Source organism: Amblyomma maculatum, chromosome 11 (assembly GCF_055883805.1).
Source record: "Amblyomma maculatum isolate TAMU_Amacu chromosome 11, ASM5588380v1, whole genome shotgun sequence".
Classification (NCBI taxonomy): Eukaryota; Metazoa; Arthropoda; class Arachnida; order Ixodida; family Ixodidae; genus Amblyomma; species Amblyomma maculatum.
The window spans coordinates 31,071,625-31,090,941 of NC_139354.1; the positions used below are offsets into that span (position 1 = coordinate 31,071,625).

Sequence of the window (19,317 nt, forward strand, 5' to 3'; positions counted from 1 at the left end):
AAATCTGTCACCGCGGTAAAACTTCAGAAAACGATCCAGGCTGGTGCTTTGAGCTTCAAGATTAGAGAAGGTTAAAGCAGGACTTAGTCTTTTTCGCTACTGTCAAGCTATCTCTCTAAGCATAGTATATGTCACGTGATCAACCATGAGACTGGATTATTGGTTAATTGTACATGTATTTCAATCAATTACTGGGCCAAATTAATTGATAGTTAGTAAATTGCAATTAAAATCTAAATTTTAGCTGCAACACCGAACCGTATACCGTTGGAAAGCTTAGGCCAAGTGTAATAGCACTGTGCTAGTTAGCGATCCGCGATAATCTGCATTCATTAGTTAATTCTGTATAAAATCAAATTTTCAGCTGTTCCTTGCTGCTTCGAGGCAAGGAACAGGTTTGCCACGGCAGTCTTGATATGATGCTGATGGAGGAATTAAATAATTTTATGAGTACGTGGCCCCTCACTGACTTCGCGTGTGGTTAAAAGACAGCAGAGTACACTGGGAGAAGTGGTGGGCCCTATTGCCGATACACTGAAGTTCTGGGGCAAGCATGCTGTGGTCTCATGCGCTGTGTAAAAGAGCTTGATTTCATTGAACGCAACAATCAAATAAAAAAATTTCAAGGTGCACATAGGTCTTCAACGTGCGGAAATGAGAAAGCATATAACTGCCAATTCATTAACTATCGCTATCCTATCTATCACTATATCTACTAATGCCAGAGACCTATCGTAACTGTCACTATCCGCAACGAACACTATCACCTCACTATCCGGGCCTATTACTATAATTTACTATTATTATCCGTAACAGTCACCATCATTACCTATCACTATTCATAACCATTACTATTTAATCTGATGCCGTCCCATGACCCATTGATATACTTCAATTTTCATTGACTTACGTTGTCAGTCATATCTCTATTATCTCATAATATCTGACGAGACAACTATACATTGACTTTTAATTCTTATACTTTCTTGTTTTCTCATAAATGGAGGTGGGAAAAGAGCAAGCCACAGAAATAACTGACTACTATCAGCGCGAGGTTCATGTCTTTGTCGAGGAGGCTTCCTTTACTTCAGGACAGGTCGGTGAGAGAAAATTGATGGAACTGCGTTTGGTCTGTTTTTTTTTTTCGAGTTCGTGTAATATTGGCGGCTCAAACTGGTCTTCAGTGAAATGTAGTTAGGACATAGAGCGATGAGATAATTACTCAGGCTAGGTGAAAAAAAAATCTTGCATACAATTGAAATGAGTAATATGTTACAGTGTTAAGAATTGTTGCTCGCAAAATGTTCCCCTATTTTTACATAATAACTATAATCATCATTGATTGTTTAAGTTTCGTAAATACAGAAAATTGATGCAATGATTCCGGCTGATTTGACATCGATGGGATAACTTTTCTCGCAATAAATGAATACGCGGAATCGCGCTTTTAGAGCTCCAGCTTTCAAAGCGAAGGTAACCTGCCAACGCCTAGTAGTCATGGTCGAAGTGAAGCGTGTGTGATCATATGAACACCTCCTGCACATTGGCCGTATCCGTGATAAAACGAACGCATATTTTTTAACCCACGCGTGCGTCGAAGCATGGCAAGACACATTCAAGAATTGAAAAAAAAAAATGCCATACGACTTAACTAGTGCAGATTACCCGCAATACCTCGGGTTTACTTGCCAAACAGTTTTTCAGGGCCAGCATTCAATGCTCCCGAGTAACCGACGCACACTACAAGTAAAAGCTGGAAAGGCTAGCTCCTCTACAAGCCCGAATTTTGATTTTTAGTGAAGGAGGCCAGGGATCCTAGCATAATCGCGACAAATGCAATCGAGAGACTGTAATTTTCCAGTTATTTCTGACAGCAAAAAGCAGATTATAGCGCCCTGTTTCTCACTGTACAGAAGTCGAAGCGTGTTAAATGATGGAGCCTTGGAGCCTCGCAGAATATTCAGCATGCTGCAGAGGACAACCTTATTTTTATACAATGAACATGCTGCCGCCGCAAAAATATTGAGCAGCAAGCAGGAATAAAAAACGCAGCGTCAGGTGACGCGTTATTACGGGGAGTGAGAAAGGCACTCGACGTCGCAAACAACTCTTGTTTCTAGGAATAAACGTCTTTCGACTAATCTTGTGAATCCATTGACTCGTGCGCGAGCCGTCACACTTGCCTTGAGATATCATGAATACCGCATAACCATCTTCAGGTCGCTTGCTGCAGTTGTACGCGCAACAGCACGGCATAGAGCTTGCACGCTGCAATAAAAGCACAGCGCGCAATATTCGCTCGCCGAGACTGGGGGAAAAATGGCGCGAAGGAAAAAGAAAACACAAGGAAAACGCCGGACGCGCGTCGGTTTCCAATGGCAACGGCAGGGAGACCAATCGTCGCTCAGGAAATCGGGCGGAGAGCCGGCCTTCAGCGAAGGGGCGCGCAAGGGGCGAGGAGGAGGCGAGGAGGTAGCGCGGCGGCGGCAAAGTTCAATCGTTGGCGTAACTTTCAAAGTATCAAGGGGTTTTACCGTGGAGACGCGCTCAGCGCCACCACGCGCCGCCGCGCACCACCGCTCCCCGTCGACACCAGCGGGGACGTCTCGAGCGGCGCCTGTGAGCTCACTACCATATATTCTAGCTCACTGTATGTACACTCTATGCATGTATACCGCTCTAGTATAGTTATAGTGGCTATATAGTATAGTGTATAGTGCCTAGGATAGCTCTAGTGTGGACATGTGTGAATCCAACCAATCCAACCTCCTTGGAGAATCTATGAGAATCCATGGATGAAGTCCTCCATGTGCGAATCTCTCTCTCTCTCTCTTGGGATGGGATCAAAAGCTTCAAGTCATGTGATCAGTAAAACAAAATGGCTGCGCGTTTCCCGCGAAACTCTAGAACTGTGTACGAGTAAACGTCAACATTTCAAGTAACGCTGGCACGCGCGGTGTACTTGGCTTGGACTTGGAGTGACCGCGAAGTTGAGTGCGTTTTTTATAGCCCCTCATCAGAAGCAAGAAAATGAAGCTTTGGATAATACTGGCAATGAAATCATGATGTCTTCAACCACATGTGAGCGCACTGCTCTGTCACTGGCTGTCTGTGAAGCCACGGAAGTACGGCGTTGGCTAGCTCAGCAGTTGAAGGCGGCCCAGACCATGGCAGCAACCCGCAAGCTTCGATATATGCGCTCATGCTCGTTTTCTTTTGATGCCGAGTAGCAAGTCTGCTGCGTCGAAATCGGCTGCTCAGTCTGGGTGTTTTGTCAAGTTTTCAAGGTAAATATTTCTGCAGGTGGTATGCGGCGATGCTGGCTTTCTTTTTATCATCCAGTCTTGCAAATGTGCGGGTCCATGTGTCAAAGTGCCCAATCTGAAGACACATGAAAATATTGCTTTATTAAATATGAAAGGCTGTTTTAGCAGTGATCTGCATGGTTTTATTGACTGCATTATATTGGTCAGTTTCTGCTGCATATCGTCACTTTTGCAGTATTTTTTTTTTTTTACACGGGCTTCTTGTGCTGTGCTTACATGGAGGAAGAAAAAACCTCCATGTGTGCTTAATATTCTTCCCGGACTGTTGTTAATAGAGTAATTATTTCTTACTAGTCTCACTCATGGGGCTGCAACTTGGGGCTCACGAGTAAAAAATAAGAAAGCCTTATGGCAACGAAATCATTTGCTGTGTTAAAAGAAATGAGTGTAGTGTGAACAGGAAAAAACTACAATGTAGATTAGACAACAAACATGAGCTAAAAATATCCTCCAGTAACTTTCAAGGTAAAGCAAGAGTAGTGAATGTTAGTAGAGGGCCTGGTGCAGTAGTGAGGTGAGGAAGTTTTTGCAAACGAAAAGAAATTAGGTTTTGGAAGATACCTTACAACCCTCAGGTTGTAATATCAGCTGTTTGAACCCTTTTGGTTTGCTGAAATCAGTCAATTCAGTAAACTTTAGTCTGCTGTAAGGCACACAGCCGGGGAAGTGCTGCTCCATTGGCTCCAAACTGCTTTCCCTGCTCCATTCTGCTCCATAGTGCAATATTGCTCCAGAATTGCTCTGAATTGGCTGCTTGTTTTGCCATCACATTTAGCAGGCCAAGTTTTTGCCACACGGTGGGCCATTAATGGTACTGACTACAAAAATGCAATTCGATGCGCTTAAATAAGGTAACTGTGAGCAGCTCAGCATATGTAATGTCCCCTGTGGACCCTTGAGGAAACAATAAATATTAAGATGGCAGGACACCGATGGCAGAGGTATAACATGTTTCGTGCTGGGCCTAATACATATAAAATTTTCATAAGCAAGAAAAGCATGGAGCACAATGTTCACAAGGAAATTTAAAATGAGCCACCAGCAATTTAGAATTAATTGTGGACAAATTATCTCTGCACATTACATAGCAGCTTCTCCCAGCCTTTCGAATGGATGGTGGTGAGAGAACGAGAATAGTGATTGAAGTAGACATCGTAAACTTTCACGAGCCATTACAAAACTTGTATCGCTATAAACATCTACAAGAGTTCATTGCTCAGACGAACACATGAGGAGCCACTGTCAGAAGGCAGTCAAGTAAAGGATCCAAACAAGAGAAAAGCTATTCTTCAGTGCTGTCTATTCTTCCTGAAGGTGCCACTGACCAGTACCTCTTAGGTGTGCGCAGGGTTCTGCATTAGGGGGAGCGACATTTCACTGCAGTGCCCCCCCCCCCCCCCCCCACTTCCAAAGTCCCTAACGCTAAAACTCGGCATAGAGATGACGATTAGTTATCACAAATTTTTTTATTATTATTTGGCATGATGTAATTGAGGTACACAAAGAATAGTGTGCGCTTAATATTAAAACAAGCTTTGCCATTGGCACACTTACAGTTACGTGACGACACGAGGGGGTAAAGGTGGCATGTGGGCCGCTCTTGTAATCCAACATAATGGTTCCTCATCCGCCAGCATTGCAAAAAGAAAAATCCTTGCGTGGCCATAAACTTACACGTTTACATTTCACAACACAGCAGAATAAAGGTATAGGGCCGACTTGCCCCCTCCCCCTTGAGGATAAGGAGGGGGCGCACACCTATGCAGTATCCAGCAATTTATATTCACAGGTACTGGCTGACGTGGCCCAAAAAGCCCAAGTTAGCCTGGGGTCCATCTGTTGCAATGTCTTAGTAGAGCACTTCATGCAGATGTGAATATTACCTGTGTGAATTTGAAGGGTTCCTGAGTGCTTGTGTGTGTGTGTGAGCTGCAAAGGAAAGAGGTGGGTGAGTATAGAGGCAGCTGACAGAATAGTAAAATAAACTGTTATTTTATCTCTGCCACTGATGAATAAGTAGTGCCTGATTATGGAGGTGGGAGGCAAAAGAGGCACTTTTTAAGTTTTGTTTTTGTCTGAAACAAGGTTAGTTAATGCATGTTGACTTCAGCCACAAGGGAGGGGATGAGGGGGAGGGATTTCATGGTATTTCATGAACAGTCGCTTATCAGGTAATTTTTTTTGCTAGGTATTCTTGAATGCAGATAGGAAAAAACTTTATTCCAGTGTCTGGTTCTTCTAAATAGGGTGTTTCAGTGGCGAATTCAATGTGCGTCTGTGTATGTGGGTTTTCTGACCTTTGTGCTGTTTTTTGCTGCGAGAAAAAAATCTAGCGGCATAGCTTTTCATGATTGCAAGTAAGTTGCTGTGTTAAAAGAGTATAGACATCAAATATTGGTGGCTTTTTTTCTCGTTAATGATACATAATGCATTCCTGTATATTGGTCTCCACGGTGTTTTTGCCGACAACCGCTAAATAATTTTTATTGAAGTTTCTCACTAGTTTCAGTTTTGGTTCCAGCAGCCGAGAGATGGCTGCGACATCACAATCAAGTCTAGTTCACACACAGTATTAAAACCAGTGATATTTTCGCGAGACCGACCTAGAAGTGGCGCCACAGTCACTCTGATAGTGTGGATCTGCAGCCAGCAGCGCTCGCAGAAACGCGTGTGGCGTAGGTCTGCTTCCAAATGTACGGAAGGTTTGTCAGCCAAGAAAACGTGCCTTTTGCAGTACATTAGCGATTTACTGTTTAGTGTGTTCCTATATTGAAGAAAAAAAATGGATTTGGCCAATGCTGTGGAAAAAAAGTGCAGATTTTAGAAAACAAGTCACGCAACAAACGACCCATCTTTTAGATTTACTGCCGTCGTTTTACTGCGCTGATGGGCCTGGCATTTTTGTTGTGTACCGCTTGCCTTATGACAGCTCTTTGTTTTCTTATCGCCTTTTCGCCAGTGTGCACGTGTCATATACAAGTGTCAAGCTCTCACAGATGCAAGACTCATGCTCTGACCTCCAGTACATTAGAATGAATTATCACATGGCCTGGTTCATTATATCTTATTTCACTTGAGGGTTAAGCTAGTTAAATGCAACACTGACAACGTACTGCCCGGCGAGTAGCGGTAGACTGAATACACATCAACTCTGGCTAGACAACCATGCAGGCACAACTCTTCTTTAAAAATGAGCTTACGCTGACACTCCACAGAAAATCTCGCCGCACAGGAAAACTGATTGCCACGAGTACAGCACTGAGTGAATTGAGTTTTCCGAGTTTACATCTAGGCGAATGCTTCTTGCAGCCAATGTTAGAGAATTTGTAGTTTAGCAGTGCGCCATGACTAAAATATTTCCTAAAACCTAGGCATATAAGAAATTTTTCATGTTTGTGATGTTGGTAAATTATAGCTAATGATTTTTTTACAATGGCAATAAATTTCACTGTGTGAGAGAAGTTTTAAACACTTGATAAAACTTAGGACTACCAATGACTAATTTTCAATAACGTTAAAGTCAGCTACGAATCAGTTGCTGCGAAGACATCGTAAAAACACTGCGAATGTCGCTGTCATGTCTTGACAAATAATTTTGAAAGGCTGAAGATTTCTTTATCGCTATAATTATTGTGCAGTGACTCAACCTTATGCGAAGGAATATATTAGGGCTGCTTGCAAAACAGGTGTCGGATATAAAACTGTCCCGAAAGAAATAGAGTTAAACTTATCATCCACCTATAAGATGTATTTATTCCCGAATCAAACAACGATAGTTAAGCCCGTATGATGCTATTTTACTCCCCTTGTCAGAAACATCGACTTTGCTCGGTAGAGAGCACTAACACTTGGATGAAAAGGGATTTTAATGGGCTACCAGTGAACTACATTATCTAGGTGTATTATGTAATTAGTATAACGATTGGGTGTTGGAAAGGTATGTTTCTGAAATGTTGCGACATCGGCTATGAGTGGCGGCCTTCGGTGTCATTGACCACCTGAGGTTGGCTAACCTGCAGTCAAATCCCAAAGCAGAGGAGCGCCTTGCGAAATGGCCGAGATTGAACGCACCGCTCTCGAACTCAGCAGTTGAGCGTCTCGCCTCTGAGGCACTGCGACGAAGGTTTAATAGCAAAAAAAAAAAAGTAAGTCTGCAGACGCATGCTTCAGTAGCTGTGGTATTCCAAACAGAAATAGGAATATACGATTTCTGAGCATTTGCATTAAGTTGTATTGATGGCAGCAACCTGTTTTGCTTTGACAGAAGGCCTAAATAACAGCAGCATCGTTTCGTTTTAGAAGCGCTAAAAGAATCTCAAGTGCCGAAGACCGACTGATGTCATACTGGATAAGGACATACTCGATATGGACAAGTATATTTTTTTATGGGGCATGGAATCATAACCTGTTCACATTTCTTTTGCAAGAATCAGATAGGTAAGCAAAAAGCACACCAGAACCGGGAAACAAACAAAAAACACGCTTGTACATGTCGCACATGCGCACTTATATCACTGCTCGCTGGCACACTACGCAAACGCGCATCCACACTCAGTAGAGTTCGCCACAAGGTGGCGACTCTGCTTGATCTCGAGGCCAATAGCCACTCACTGTTCTCTTTATGTCATAGAGTTTCTTATTCTTACCCAGAGGGAAAGCGGGGGGTACTGCTCTTCAGCCACCATGGCGCGCTAAGCGACTCTGCTTGATCTCGAGGCTAATAGTCACTCACTGTTCTCTTTATGTCATAGAGCCTCATGATGCTTCGGGCACCCATGGTGGCTGAACTGGTTTTCGGGAAGCTCCATGCAAGCTCCCATAGACGGTGGCACAGCTTTCCCTCTAGGTAAGATTAAGAAACTGTGCTTTATGCAAATCCTCTTCTTGAGGCAGGCTGACTTTAGCTTCTTCCAGTGAGTCAGGAACGATTATATCGCCGCTTTTTTTTTCATCCCTCACCTGACTTTGATGTCACAGCCACAGATTGGCTTTCGAAACCGAAACAGGTGAGAAAAGAAATTCGATTATTGTTATTCAGCGGTCAAGGGTGACTATCATGTGGTGATCCGTGTACAGTAATGCCTAGCATGCCATCACAAAGGATAAAGAATGAGCTAAATAATTAGCCATTTGTACTCTTTTAAGTGTTCCTTTAATGTTCTCAGACAGCACATTTATTTGCTTTATTGCAATCAGATGTCTTTTACAGTGCAGTTTCCAGGTGCTCGTTCCTGCCTTAAGCTTGCTGCTGTTGCCTTCGATGTCGACCTAACCGGATGGCAGCCTGGGCCACCCTGTCACGGTTGGCACTGGTTAACCTGGGGTGCAAGGTCATGCTCACTCTTCCGCAACCTGCCAAGGTCACCCACAGCACAGATGGCATGAACGGTTTGGCGAATGGCAGCATAGGGACACTGAGGACACTGTATGACATCACGCCATACAGTTAAAGGCAAAGCTTAAGTGTATCCAGAATAGGGTGCCCTGGTTGGACTCCCAATTTCAAGTGGCACAAGCCAGCCTAGGGCACAAGGTTCTGTTTAGCCTCGGGCAACCTTCTGTGTTCATATGAAGCATTGGCATCTCTAACCGCTTTGTGAATGGCACCATATTGATTCTATGTGGCACCTTCAAGCTATTGCATCCTGCCCTTAAACGGACAGGTTTTGTTTCCCCGCAATATTTACGGGGACACAGTGTGCAACAATCGTTGTTGCACAAGAAAAATAATCTTTAGGCGAAGCAAGAAAGAGGTAGAAAAAGAAAAAAAACAAGTAGGTTCAAGCTACCACTAACAGGACAGCTAAGCATGGAGGGACCGGATATTCTCCTTTTTGCCTTCTTTACACACGCTTACCATCAACCTTCCTGGTCACAATTCTTTCATTCTCCTTGCGTGATGATTACCCATCCGTGTTTCAACACCTCTGTCTCGCTAAAGAAGCACGTCGCTTTGCTTGTTTGCAAACCATTGCCTCCCAAGACCGCGCAAGTGTTGGATATGACACAGCTCATGCTGCAGTCACTTACGAGCTCGGGGAATCGGTTTGGCTTTGGACACTATTGTGACGCTGTGGACTGTATCAAAAGTTTCTGTGCCAATACGCCAGGTCATTTGTTTTAAGTCAGTTGAGCAAAGTAACATATGTTATAGCTAAAGTGACATCGACAAATCGCTGCTCGCAGAAGATGCAGCTGGCTCACGTGGCACGATTCAAACATTGCAATTGTAGATGTAGTTGAGTCGCTCGAGGATAAGCTTCGTCTGCCCCAGGGAGAACTGCGCTAGAGGAAGACGAGGTTGAAGCACGTGGACTGGGATGAGGACAAGCCTTACTCACTGTACCTTGCATTCATGCATTCCCCACTTATGTTGTAAATAATAAACCCACCCCCGTAACAATACGTTGCTCCACCTAACCATCAAAAAGTAGCACGATTATTTTGCAGCTCTCACTCGTTTTTATCAGATTTATCTGATCTGCCACCAGCTGTTGCTACTCGATTTGAAGCTGTTGGAATTGAACTATAATTTGTTTTTATGAAATTTTTCCGGTTGGCTTCTAGGCATCGTTGCCCAACCCGGAGTGCTGTAGGACCGAGACAGTACTGTTCTGAGAACGGATACATGCTTTTTTCTTGCGCTGCTCATTACGAAGTCACCAGGTTTTCTGTGGTGTAAAAAGCTGTGCTCAGATTTTGCATTGATTGTAAAGAAGATGACCTGGCGCCAGAGCGCCGACACGAGACGCGAGCACTAGCTGTTCGAGCCAGCGCCTACCTTGCAAGCGCCTACCTGCAAGCCTCGACCTAGCCCTAGCAAACAAGCTCGCCTTACAATGAAGCTCGTTATAATCTTGGTGGAGTCTGCGAGGACTGATCCTGGAGCTATGCAGTCATACCCTCGCTACCGCACTGCCCGGTGACTTCATCCAACCAACCGCTTCGCCACCTACGACCTATCCTGGTGGCACGGACGACTATGCTGTGGAGGACTGGCTGTCCTCCTACGACCGAGTGAGCGCTCACAACCGGTGGGACAACGGCATGAAGCTGACAAATATTGTTTTCTACTTAACGAATGTGGCGAGCCTTTGGTTCAAAAACCACGAATCGGATTCACCACCTGGTCCGCTTTCAAGACATGCTATTGACATCTTCGGGCGTCCGGCTGTGCGCAAACTTAGCGCTCAGCAGCGTCTTTCCTCTCGTACCCAACAGCTCGGTGAAAGCTTCACCAGTTGTATGACGTCCTCAATCTATGCAAGCGCGTTAGTGCATCAATGACAGAGACTGAGTGCATCAAACATATGCTCAAGGGTATTGTGCAAGATGCCTTTCACATGCTTGTAGCCATAGGTCCCACCTCTGTCAGCGAGATCATCAATATCTGCCAGAGTTATGAGGAACTGCGCCGAGGGCGAGTCTTTGCTCGGCTGCCCTCAACACAAGCCGCGACTCTTAATAACATCCATGTAACGAGAGAAACCAACGGTTCTTTCCTACTCCAGATTCAGCAGTTTGTCCGTGAGGAGGTCGCCTGGCAGCTGTCACTGCTTCCCTCTGTTCTGATTATAACAAGCTTTATTGTAAGGCGAGCTCATTTGCTAGGGCTAGGTCGAGGCTTGCAGGTAGGCGCTGGCTCGAACAGCTGATGCTCGCGTCTCGTGCCCGCGCCAGGTCATCTTAAGTATTCTAATAGTGTCACTTTGTTTATGCCTTCTTTGCCTAGCACCTTGTTCTAAATTACCATACATTTAGTATTGCTAAACATAAATGACACGGGTTTAGAGAATGGTTAATTGCACTGACAAACATCGAAGTGACAGAAAGATATGGTGCAAGCGCTTATTCCTTGTTCTTCATTCACTTCAATGGGAACAACCTTATCACTGTGCCGCATAGAGGGTTGGAACAGCTGTGCCAGTTGCATCATTTTGATTTAGTTTTATATTTCTACCCGAAGTTTCACAACAATGCCCCGACTGTCCACAAAAGTTTGCAGTTTCACTTGTAGAAGTATAATAGTGAACGACGGGCTAGTTGATGGCTAGTATTGTAACGCATCACGAAACCGCGCAAGAAGAAAAGTCACGTCCCGTCGCTTTCTTCTCTGTGCCTTGCTTTTTGCGCGGTTTCATTGTGCATTCCAGCACTTGTAGAGTTTCTTACGTTTAAGAAGTAAAAAAAAGTAAGCGTAAGAAACTCTGTGGTCTCACTAGATTTGAGAAATTAGATAATGGCCGCGTTTGCTTACTTTCAGTTTCAATGGTGGCAAGTCCAATCCAAGTATGTAAAAAAAAAAACTAATGCAGCCAAAAAAAGAAAAAGGAAACCACTTGCGTGCTTGTTGATGCCAAAAGAGAATGGTTTGTAGTCTGTGACACGAGTGTTTTCAATGTAGACAGATTTGACAGGTGCTGCAAACGCTGTGCACTTAGGCTGGCATATCTGCTGCCAAAATCGTCGGTGTGCCACATGCTTTTAATGCACATGTCATGTGTTTTTTGTGCTGATCTTCCTAGTTGCCCCCTATCTTCTTGGGTCATTTATGCACCACAAGATTGCTTATGCTATCTCATCGATAGATTCGTATCCCGTCATCAGAAAGTATAGCAAAGGCATTCATTACAGCTGCTGTGTTTGTGCTAATGTAATGTGAAGAGGCACATGTAATGTTTGTTTTGGGCGCCGGGCAGTTGAAAAACACGCATGAGCCTTAAATTTGGAATTCTGTAATGCCGCTACAGAGCCCAGGACTGCCAGAAGTAACAATTACGACTTCTTCAACAGCCAGATACTTTGCGGACGAGATATATAACTTAAAGGGCCACTGTCCACCCTCCGGTCGAAAATATTTTCTTCCCCCGTGACTGTGAGACTTCGCCCCGAAAACGCAAGGCCAAAAAAATCTTTTTGGAGAGAGTAAAGCAGTTGTGGTGGAGGTGTGGATTGTGGAAACACGACAGTCACCTGATTCTGTCGTGTTTCTCTCCTCCCGTTCCCTCGAAAGGATTTTCACTCTCTTTTCTGGTCGTCTAGCCTCCGCAAGCCAAATTTCCCTTCCTCCTCCACGTTTGGTGGGAGGTGGGGCGTGACACCCTACGTGCGTGAAAAACGCATCGCTGCATTCATTGCATTCAGACCGGCCGCGGCGCAGGTTAAAGCGCGCAGCAGCGAGCGGAGGACAACAATTAGTAGTGTATGCCCATCCTTCACCCGTCAATCAGCGAGACGGACCAATGGACGTCGTTTTCTAGTCCGACGTCAGCCTTGCGGCTCGACGGTCCAGTGCAGAGAATGGGGAAGCTGGTTTACCGAAAGAGAGGCTGAGAGAGCTTTGATTTGTATTTCTGCTGCTTCGCAGCGCGCATATCGCTGTAGCATTTTTCAGAATATCTCTGGTACCTGATCGAAGCATTGGGCTCCTTGCTTAAAACGTCATACCCTGGACAGTGGGCCTTTAATATTGTGAATCATCACTTGACACCTCTTAGGCAAATTGTCGACTAAGTCAAAACCACCAAGTTATTGCCCGTCCTTAAAAAGTGTAAACCTTGGGCCTAAGTCGCAGTCTCCAGTTTTGTTTGCTTGCAGCTCGCTTCCTGATCTGCTTTTGGCATTTGCCCCTTCACCTTTTGGTCTTATTTTTTTTTTTCTATTTGCTTTTGAATCGGTGTTTTGCTTTGTTTTGTTTTTGTACTGCGTTCCCATTTAGAGACAGGCTGGTCGCAGTCACGGCTGGCTTTGAATTGGGCTCCTGAGAGCTGCCCTTTGCAGTTCACAAGCTGTGAGTTTCATGAACAGTAAAACATTGTGTTAGGAGTCTTGTGAGCAAGGTAAGATCCCATGATTAAGGTTGGCAAACAAAGTTTGCGGGCAATTCCTCTGTCCGAGGGAGACACAAGACACATACTCACAAAGTTCTTTGGTGCTGAGGCAGGCATGTTACTCATATGTCATCCAGGCATCTTCGTGCATCTGGATTAAAGAAGGGCTTTATACTATGTCAGGTGGCTGCTTGAGACTAGTGGCTGGATAACATAGGTATGGATCTTTTACACTTAAAAACGTGTGTGATATAGATGCACAAATTAGTACTTTTATAAAAGGTGAGCAAAAACTATATGTACCTAAACAAGAAACTGCAAAACGAGCTACAAATGGGATTCGTTAGCCAGTATTGTGTCAAATGCTTTGCAGGTGGACATTAAGCATCGCCCATAATTTGAATTGCTTTTTGAATCTTCGTGGTACTTATAGGAAGTTGTGGATCCAACCCAATGTCACCATTCTCCACCACGTCACATGACGAGTGCGGCTGCCAATGCACCTGCACATTAGCCATGTCACATATTCTCATGTCACACATCCTGGTGATCGATCAGTGCTCAGCCCTGTCACCTACCAGAGTGCCTGCCAGCCATGGCATGTGTCAGATCACTGTTTATATTTTATTCAATTTTAGTTCTCTTCAGTTCATTGCTTCATTTGGTTTCGGCTATTAGCGTGGGAATTTATGACACCACTCTCTCTTTGCCGTGACTGATAGGCAGCGGTCAATTTCGCTTGTACGATCCTTTATACTGATAACACAGTAATAGTATAGTTCCTTGCCTGTACTGCCTATGGCATGCAAATTGACAAGTGATGCGGCAATAAAATGTACTTTTAATAGTTTAACACCAAGCTCGCTGCTTAACATGCAGCAGGCAAGTCAAGCTACTACTTCTCAGTAAACTGCATTTAATATTTAGAGAATCTTCAGAGAGATTGATGTCTTATGCTTTCCATGTTTCGCAAAAAGGCAAATACAGCAGTATATTTTAAATATTAGATTAGATTACCACCAGCTCACAGCAGTGCCCATTAAACATGACGAGTCTTTTCACGTTCATGTAGTGGCAGAAAAAAGCCTCGGTCAATGCTGAAAGCCTGCAAGATATGATTAATACCTTCGTGTGAGCCAGTTGGTAAGGCATCGTGGAGAGGCAGAACAATGGAGACATGGACACCAAGGCAGTAGTCCTGTTTTTTTCTTGTCTTGTTTCGATGGTTCCATTGCGCTGCATCTCTCCATGATGCATGATATGCACTGTATATAGCCAGAGCTGTCATGCTACTCAGCAAACTATTTTTGCCACCACGAGGTGGCCTTGCTATGCCTTTAAAACTTCAATGCAAGGCACCTCTGGGTTGGTCTTGAAATAAATGGTTAAAACAGTCGAATTGACATAAGCAGATGGATAACTTGTTGCACATGTCCTACAAAACATAACTGGTGAGCTGAATCGCATTTGTCTGTTGAATACTAGGCATATCATTTATTTTCTTTTGTGTTAAAAGGACTTCAACATATCCGATGCTTCAATGATGAGCTTTCTGAAAGATGCCGTGGTCGACATTTCATGTGAGCACAGATTGGCTGTCGTGCTGTGTGGGGATTTCGTAGAGTGTAATGTGAGCTGGGCTTCTTTTGCTGCACACACTTTTCAAAATTTTTATCGAAAGAAGAAAATAGCAAATAGTCTGTAGCCATCTTTTTTACATTGTCCTTGATTTCACCATTGATGCTCCAGCTTCTCAAGTATTTCCAGCATTTTTATTCTGCTCATTCCGTGTGACCAGCACACTTTGAAAAGTATTTTTAAACACAAGATGCGTTTAGGTCTCATTGTTGGCGACCTTAAAGTGATGTCGAGCCAAAACCAAGAGCCAACATCCGGGCTTTGATTTCCAGTAATCTGGGCACCAAACAAGATTTAATGATACAAGTGTTCCAGTCTCTGAGCCCTCTTACACGGCTTCTTCTAAGTAATGTTTTTCAAACACATTTTGGTCCCCCAAGTTACAATTCTTAATTCAATGCAGATGAGACATGCACTGTTGCAGTTCTTATTAGAGGTTATGTCCATTTAAGCTGTTCTTTCTTTTCAGGCATCCACACGAAGATCACAGTTAGTTCAAGCTGCCAGCAGAAAGACTACATGCTATTAGTGTTCCTGGAACTAATTGTTAAAACAGCCCCGCCGGGGTGGCGCAGTGGTTGCGGCGCTCGACTGCTGCTCCCAAGGATGTGGGATCGAATCCCTGCCTCGGCGGCCGCTTTTCGATGGACACGAGAAGGAAGGCACCCGTGTGCTGTGCGATGTCAGTGCACGTTAAAGAACTCCAGGGGGTCTAAAATTTCCAGAGTCCTCCACTACGTCTCTCATAGTCTGAGTCGCTTTGGGACGTTAAACCCCGCAAATGAAAGCAATTGTTAAAATAGCATCTTTTGAGAGAAACGTTAGTGTGAAGTACTGCATGTTTCACTTTGTGTGTGTACTGCCTGCATGCTAAAGAAGCTTTGCGATTATTTGTGGAATATGGTATAGAAAGCGCTAGTGCATTTGCAGCCTTTGTATTTCTTGTGCATTATCTGCAGGATGCATTACTTTGCTTTATGTGGTTCATCTATTATCTCTGATTTGCACAAGTGTATTTCTTTGGGGCCTGGTACTTTCTAATTAAATTCTGTTAACTTTGTGAAGTGTCAACCGTGATTTTATATATATTCATGCTATTTTCTGGTTAAGCTTTTTCTACAAGATAATTTATTTCATCTTTTCTTGCTGTGTAGTAATATGCTGAAGCGAGAAATTGTGTGCGCATTTTTATAACTTCTTACACTTAGTGGGAGATATACTGTGGGGGTGCCCAAAGATGCTGGACAGAATTCCCGGCTGCAACAGCCACTTTTCGACGCATGCAAAATCAAGGTGCTTATGTGCTGTGCAATGTCAGTGCATGTTTAAATACTCCAGGTGGTCAAAATGTCCGTAGGCTTCCACTAGGGTATCTCACCTGAGCTGCTTTTGGCATTAAATGCTCTACTCAAGTCAGATTTAATGTCTGGTGTTTCTCACTGCTTTTGCCAGTAACAGCTGTTCATGTTTAATTGTGTGAACAGCATTAGTGATGCTTCCCTAAAAGCATTTTGCTCTGAGCATGTAGCTTTTCTGTAGTTTAGTTTTTAATTTGTTTCTATAACAGGTCAGTTTTTAATGAACTGCATATAATTTTACCTTATCATTATGTTCATTTTAAGTTATTGCTAGTGGCAGAATAAACGGCTGCCACAAGCTACTGCAAACCACAGCCTTAACCTGTACTGGAGGCGATGAAAGCCCACTTGCAGGGAAAAGTCCTGCGCCCCACTGCTTAGCAAGGCCTGACAGTAATATAGGACATTTGCATCATGGATATGCAGGCAACCAGCGACACCGATGCGGTTACTGCAGCAAAATGTTTTCAAAGAAGAACCACTTGGATCAGCACCTTCGCATCCACACTGGGGAGCGCCCATATCAGTGCGAGTCCTGCAGCAGGAGCTTTACACAACAATCGAGCCTGATTCGACACCATCGCATCCACACTGGAGAGCGTCCTTACCAGTGTGACCACTGTGGCAAGACATTTGCATTGAAGGACAACTTGGATGTACATCTCAACACGCACGCAGGCTTGAGGTTGTACCAATGTCAGTTGTGCCCCTCGGCGTTCAAAAAACGTTACCACCTCACAAAGCATGTACGATCTCACAAGGTCGAGAAACCATTTCGGTGTTGCTTCTGTGCAAAGAGATTTGCTGAGAAGCGCAGTTTAATTTGCCACAAAGAGAAGGAACACTGATTTGGCACTGCCATTCTATAATAGCTTTGTGCGTTTTGATGTTACCTGTGTCAAGTGTTCTGATTATTCTAGATACTATGTGCTTATATTTGCGCTGGGTTTGATATGGCGTCGGTGTGCCACATGCTTTTAATGCACATGTCGTGTGTTTTTTGTGCGGATCTTCCAAGTTGCACCTGTCTTCTTGGGTCATTTATGCACCACAAGATTGCTTATGCTATCTTATCGATAGACTCGTGTCCCGTGATCAGATAGTGTAGCAAAGACATTCGTTACAGCTGCTGTGTTTGTGCTAATGTTATGTGAGGAGGCACATGTAATGTTTGTTATGGGCGCCGGCCGGTCGGAAAACTCTCATCTGTCTTGGATTTCTAATTATGTAATGCAGCGACAGAGCCCAGGACTGTCAAAAATAACAATTACGGCTTCTTCAACAGCCGGATACTTTGTGGGCGAGGTATATAACCTACTATTCTGAGACATCGCCAGCCTCCTCTTTAGGCAAAATGTCGACTAAGTCATAACCACCAAGCTTTTGCCCGTCTTAAGAAAGTGTAAACCTTGGGCCTAGGTCGCAGTCTCCAGTTTTGTTTGCTTGCAGCTTGCTTCCTTATCTGCTTTTGGCATTTGCCCCTTCACCTTTAGCTCTTTTTTTTTCTGTGTTTGCTTTTGAATCAGTGTTTTGCTTTGTTTTGTTTTTGTACTGCATTCCCTTTTAGAGACAGGCTGGTGGCTGTCATGACTGGTTTAAATTGTGCTCCTGGGAGCTGCCCTTTGCACATCACAAGCTGTGAGTTTCATGAACAGTAAAACATTGTGTTAGGAGTCTTGTGGGCAAGATAAGATCCCATGATTAAGGTTGTCAAATAATGTTTCGTCAAAAAATTGACGGTTTAGTCCATGCTACACCTAGATTATTCCACTGCATGAATGCATGTATCCTGGCGCATGCTTTTTTGGCAGAAACAAAGAACAGATTGTGATGAAACTATGTTTTAATTATGTGCTCCGGTGCTGAAGCACAGGACAGTGAGTAGCGGCATGTGATAACTGTGTGTTTTACCTCAGTTATCACATGCCGCTACTCACTGTCCTGTTTATGCTGGTTACATCATCGTGCCGTTCAAAATTGTAATTAGAACAAGATATTAATCTTTTTTTCTTTTTTTTTTTTTTTAACGCAAGATTGCCATAAGCCATATTATAGAAACTCATGTAAATTATTTTCGGTAAGGAACCGAAAATACTGAAAATTCCTTACCAAAAAAAAAGATACTAATCAGTGTATCATATTTCCTAGTGTCACCTTGATTTTAATTCTTAGTGGAAATTATGCAAATATTCTGCACAGTACCGAGGTCCTTAAGAAGGCCTCTAGTGTGAAGAAAATTGGGTGCTGTAATGCTTATGCCGTAGGGTGTCGGAAGTTTTTTGTTATTTTGTTTTATAAATTTTTAATTATCATTTTTATTGTGCTTTGGCTGTGCAATATAAACGAATAGTATTTTAATCAGTGCCACTGTTTGTTTGCACCCACCATCTTCCGTTGAATCCTGTGTCTTTTATTATAGCCCAATCTGCCGCTTGTCTCTAAACTTTGACATGTTTCATTGAGGGGTAACAGGCTTATGAAATGTGAATGGAGCCATAACTATTGTCTGATGGCAATGCCTTTATATGCAGGGAAACGTTCTTAGAGCATCTTCAAGGGAGTTGTATATGCTATTGTTTCAGCAGGCGCCCGCTGTTCAGGGAACGCACTGCAGACTTAGATTTTGAATTCAATAATGCCACGATGGAGCCCAAGACTGCCTAAAATAACATTTACAGCTGCTGGAACAGAGAAATACTTTGTGATGAAGTGCACAACCTAAACATTCTGAAGGCACTGTGGAATCTACACTGCAGAAATGCAAAGGCCTAAGCATTGCTGGTGCACTCGGGCCACAGCTGCTGTTTGGATGGTGCTATTTTTCACTGAACTCCATTGATTTGCATCTCATTCTTTTTTTATTTTACTTTTTGGTGATTGATATTTGTTTCTAGTGCACTCAGCGTACTGCTTGTAAAAGGCAGTGCAATCTTGGTTTCTCCTGTTCTGTTTCTATTTTTGCACTTGCTAAGGTGTTTGTTAGGTGGTAAGAAAAGATGTGGGGGGGCGGGGAAGGTGAAAGGGGGGGGTGGGGGGGCTTCATTACGCTGCTCGCCTAACCTCGAGTCGCTTGATTTATTTGTTCCAGTATTATGTCAACATACAGTCGAAAGATACTACATTATGTAACATGTCACCGAACGTAGATATAAAACTCCATTTTAA

The 19,317-nt window shown here is 43.7% G+C and overlaps 1 protein-coding gene across 1 annotated transcript in view; it reads left to right on the forward strand.

The window, feature by feature from the left end:
* The first annotated feature begins 2,747 nt into the window (after nucleotides 1-2,747).
* LOC146173365 (uncharacterized) overlaps nucleotides 2,748-19,317 on the forward strand; it is a 38,772-nt gene continuing 22,202 nt past the window's right edge. The window contains exons 1-2 of the mRNA XM_084585182.1: nucleotides 2,748-3,287; nucleotides 16,579-16,994. Coding sequence (XP_084441308.1) covers nucleotides 16,614-16,994 — 381 coding nt within the window. The 5' untranslated portion in view covers nucleotides 2,748-3,287; nucleotides 16,579-16,613. The remainder of the gene's footprint in view (nucleotides 3,288-16,578; nucleotides 16,995-19,317) is intronic.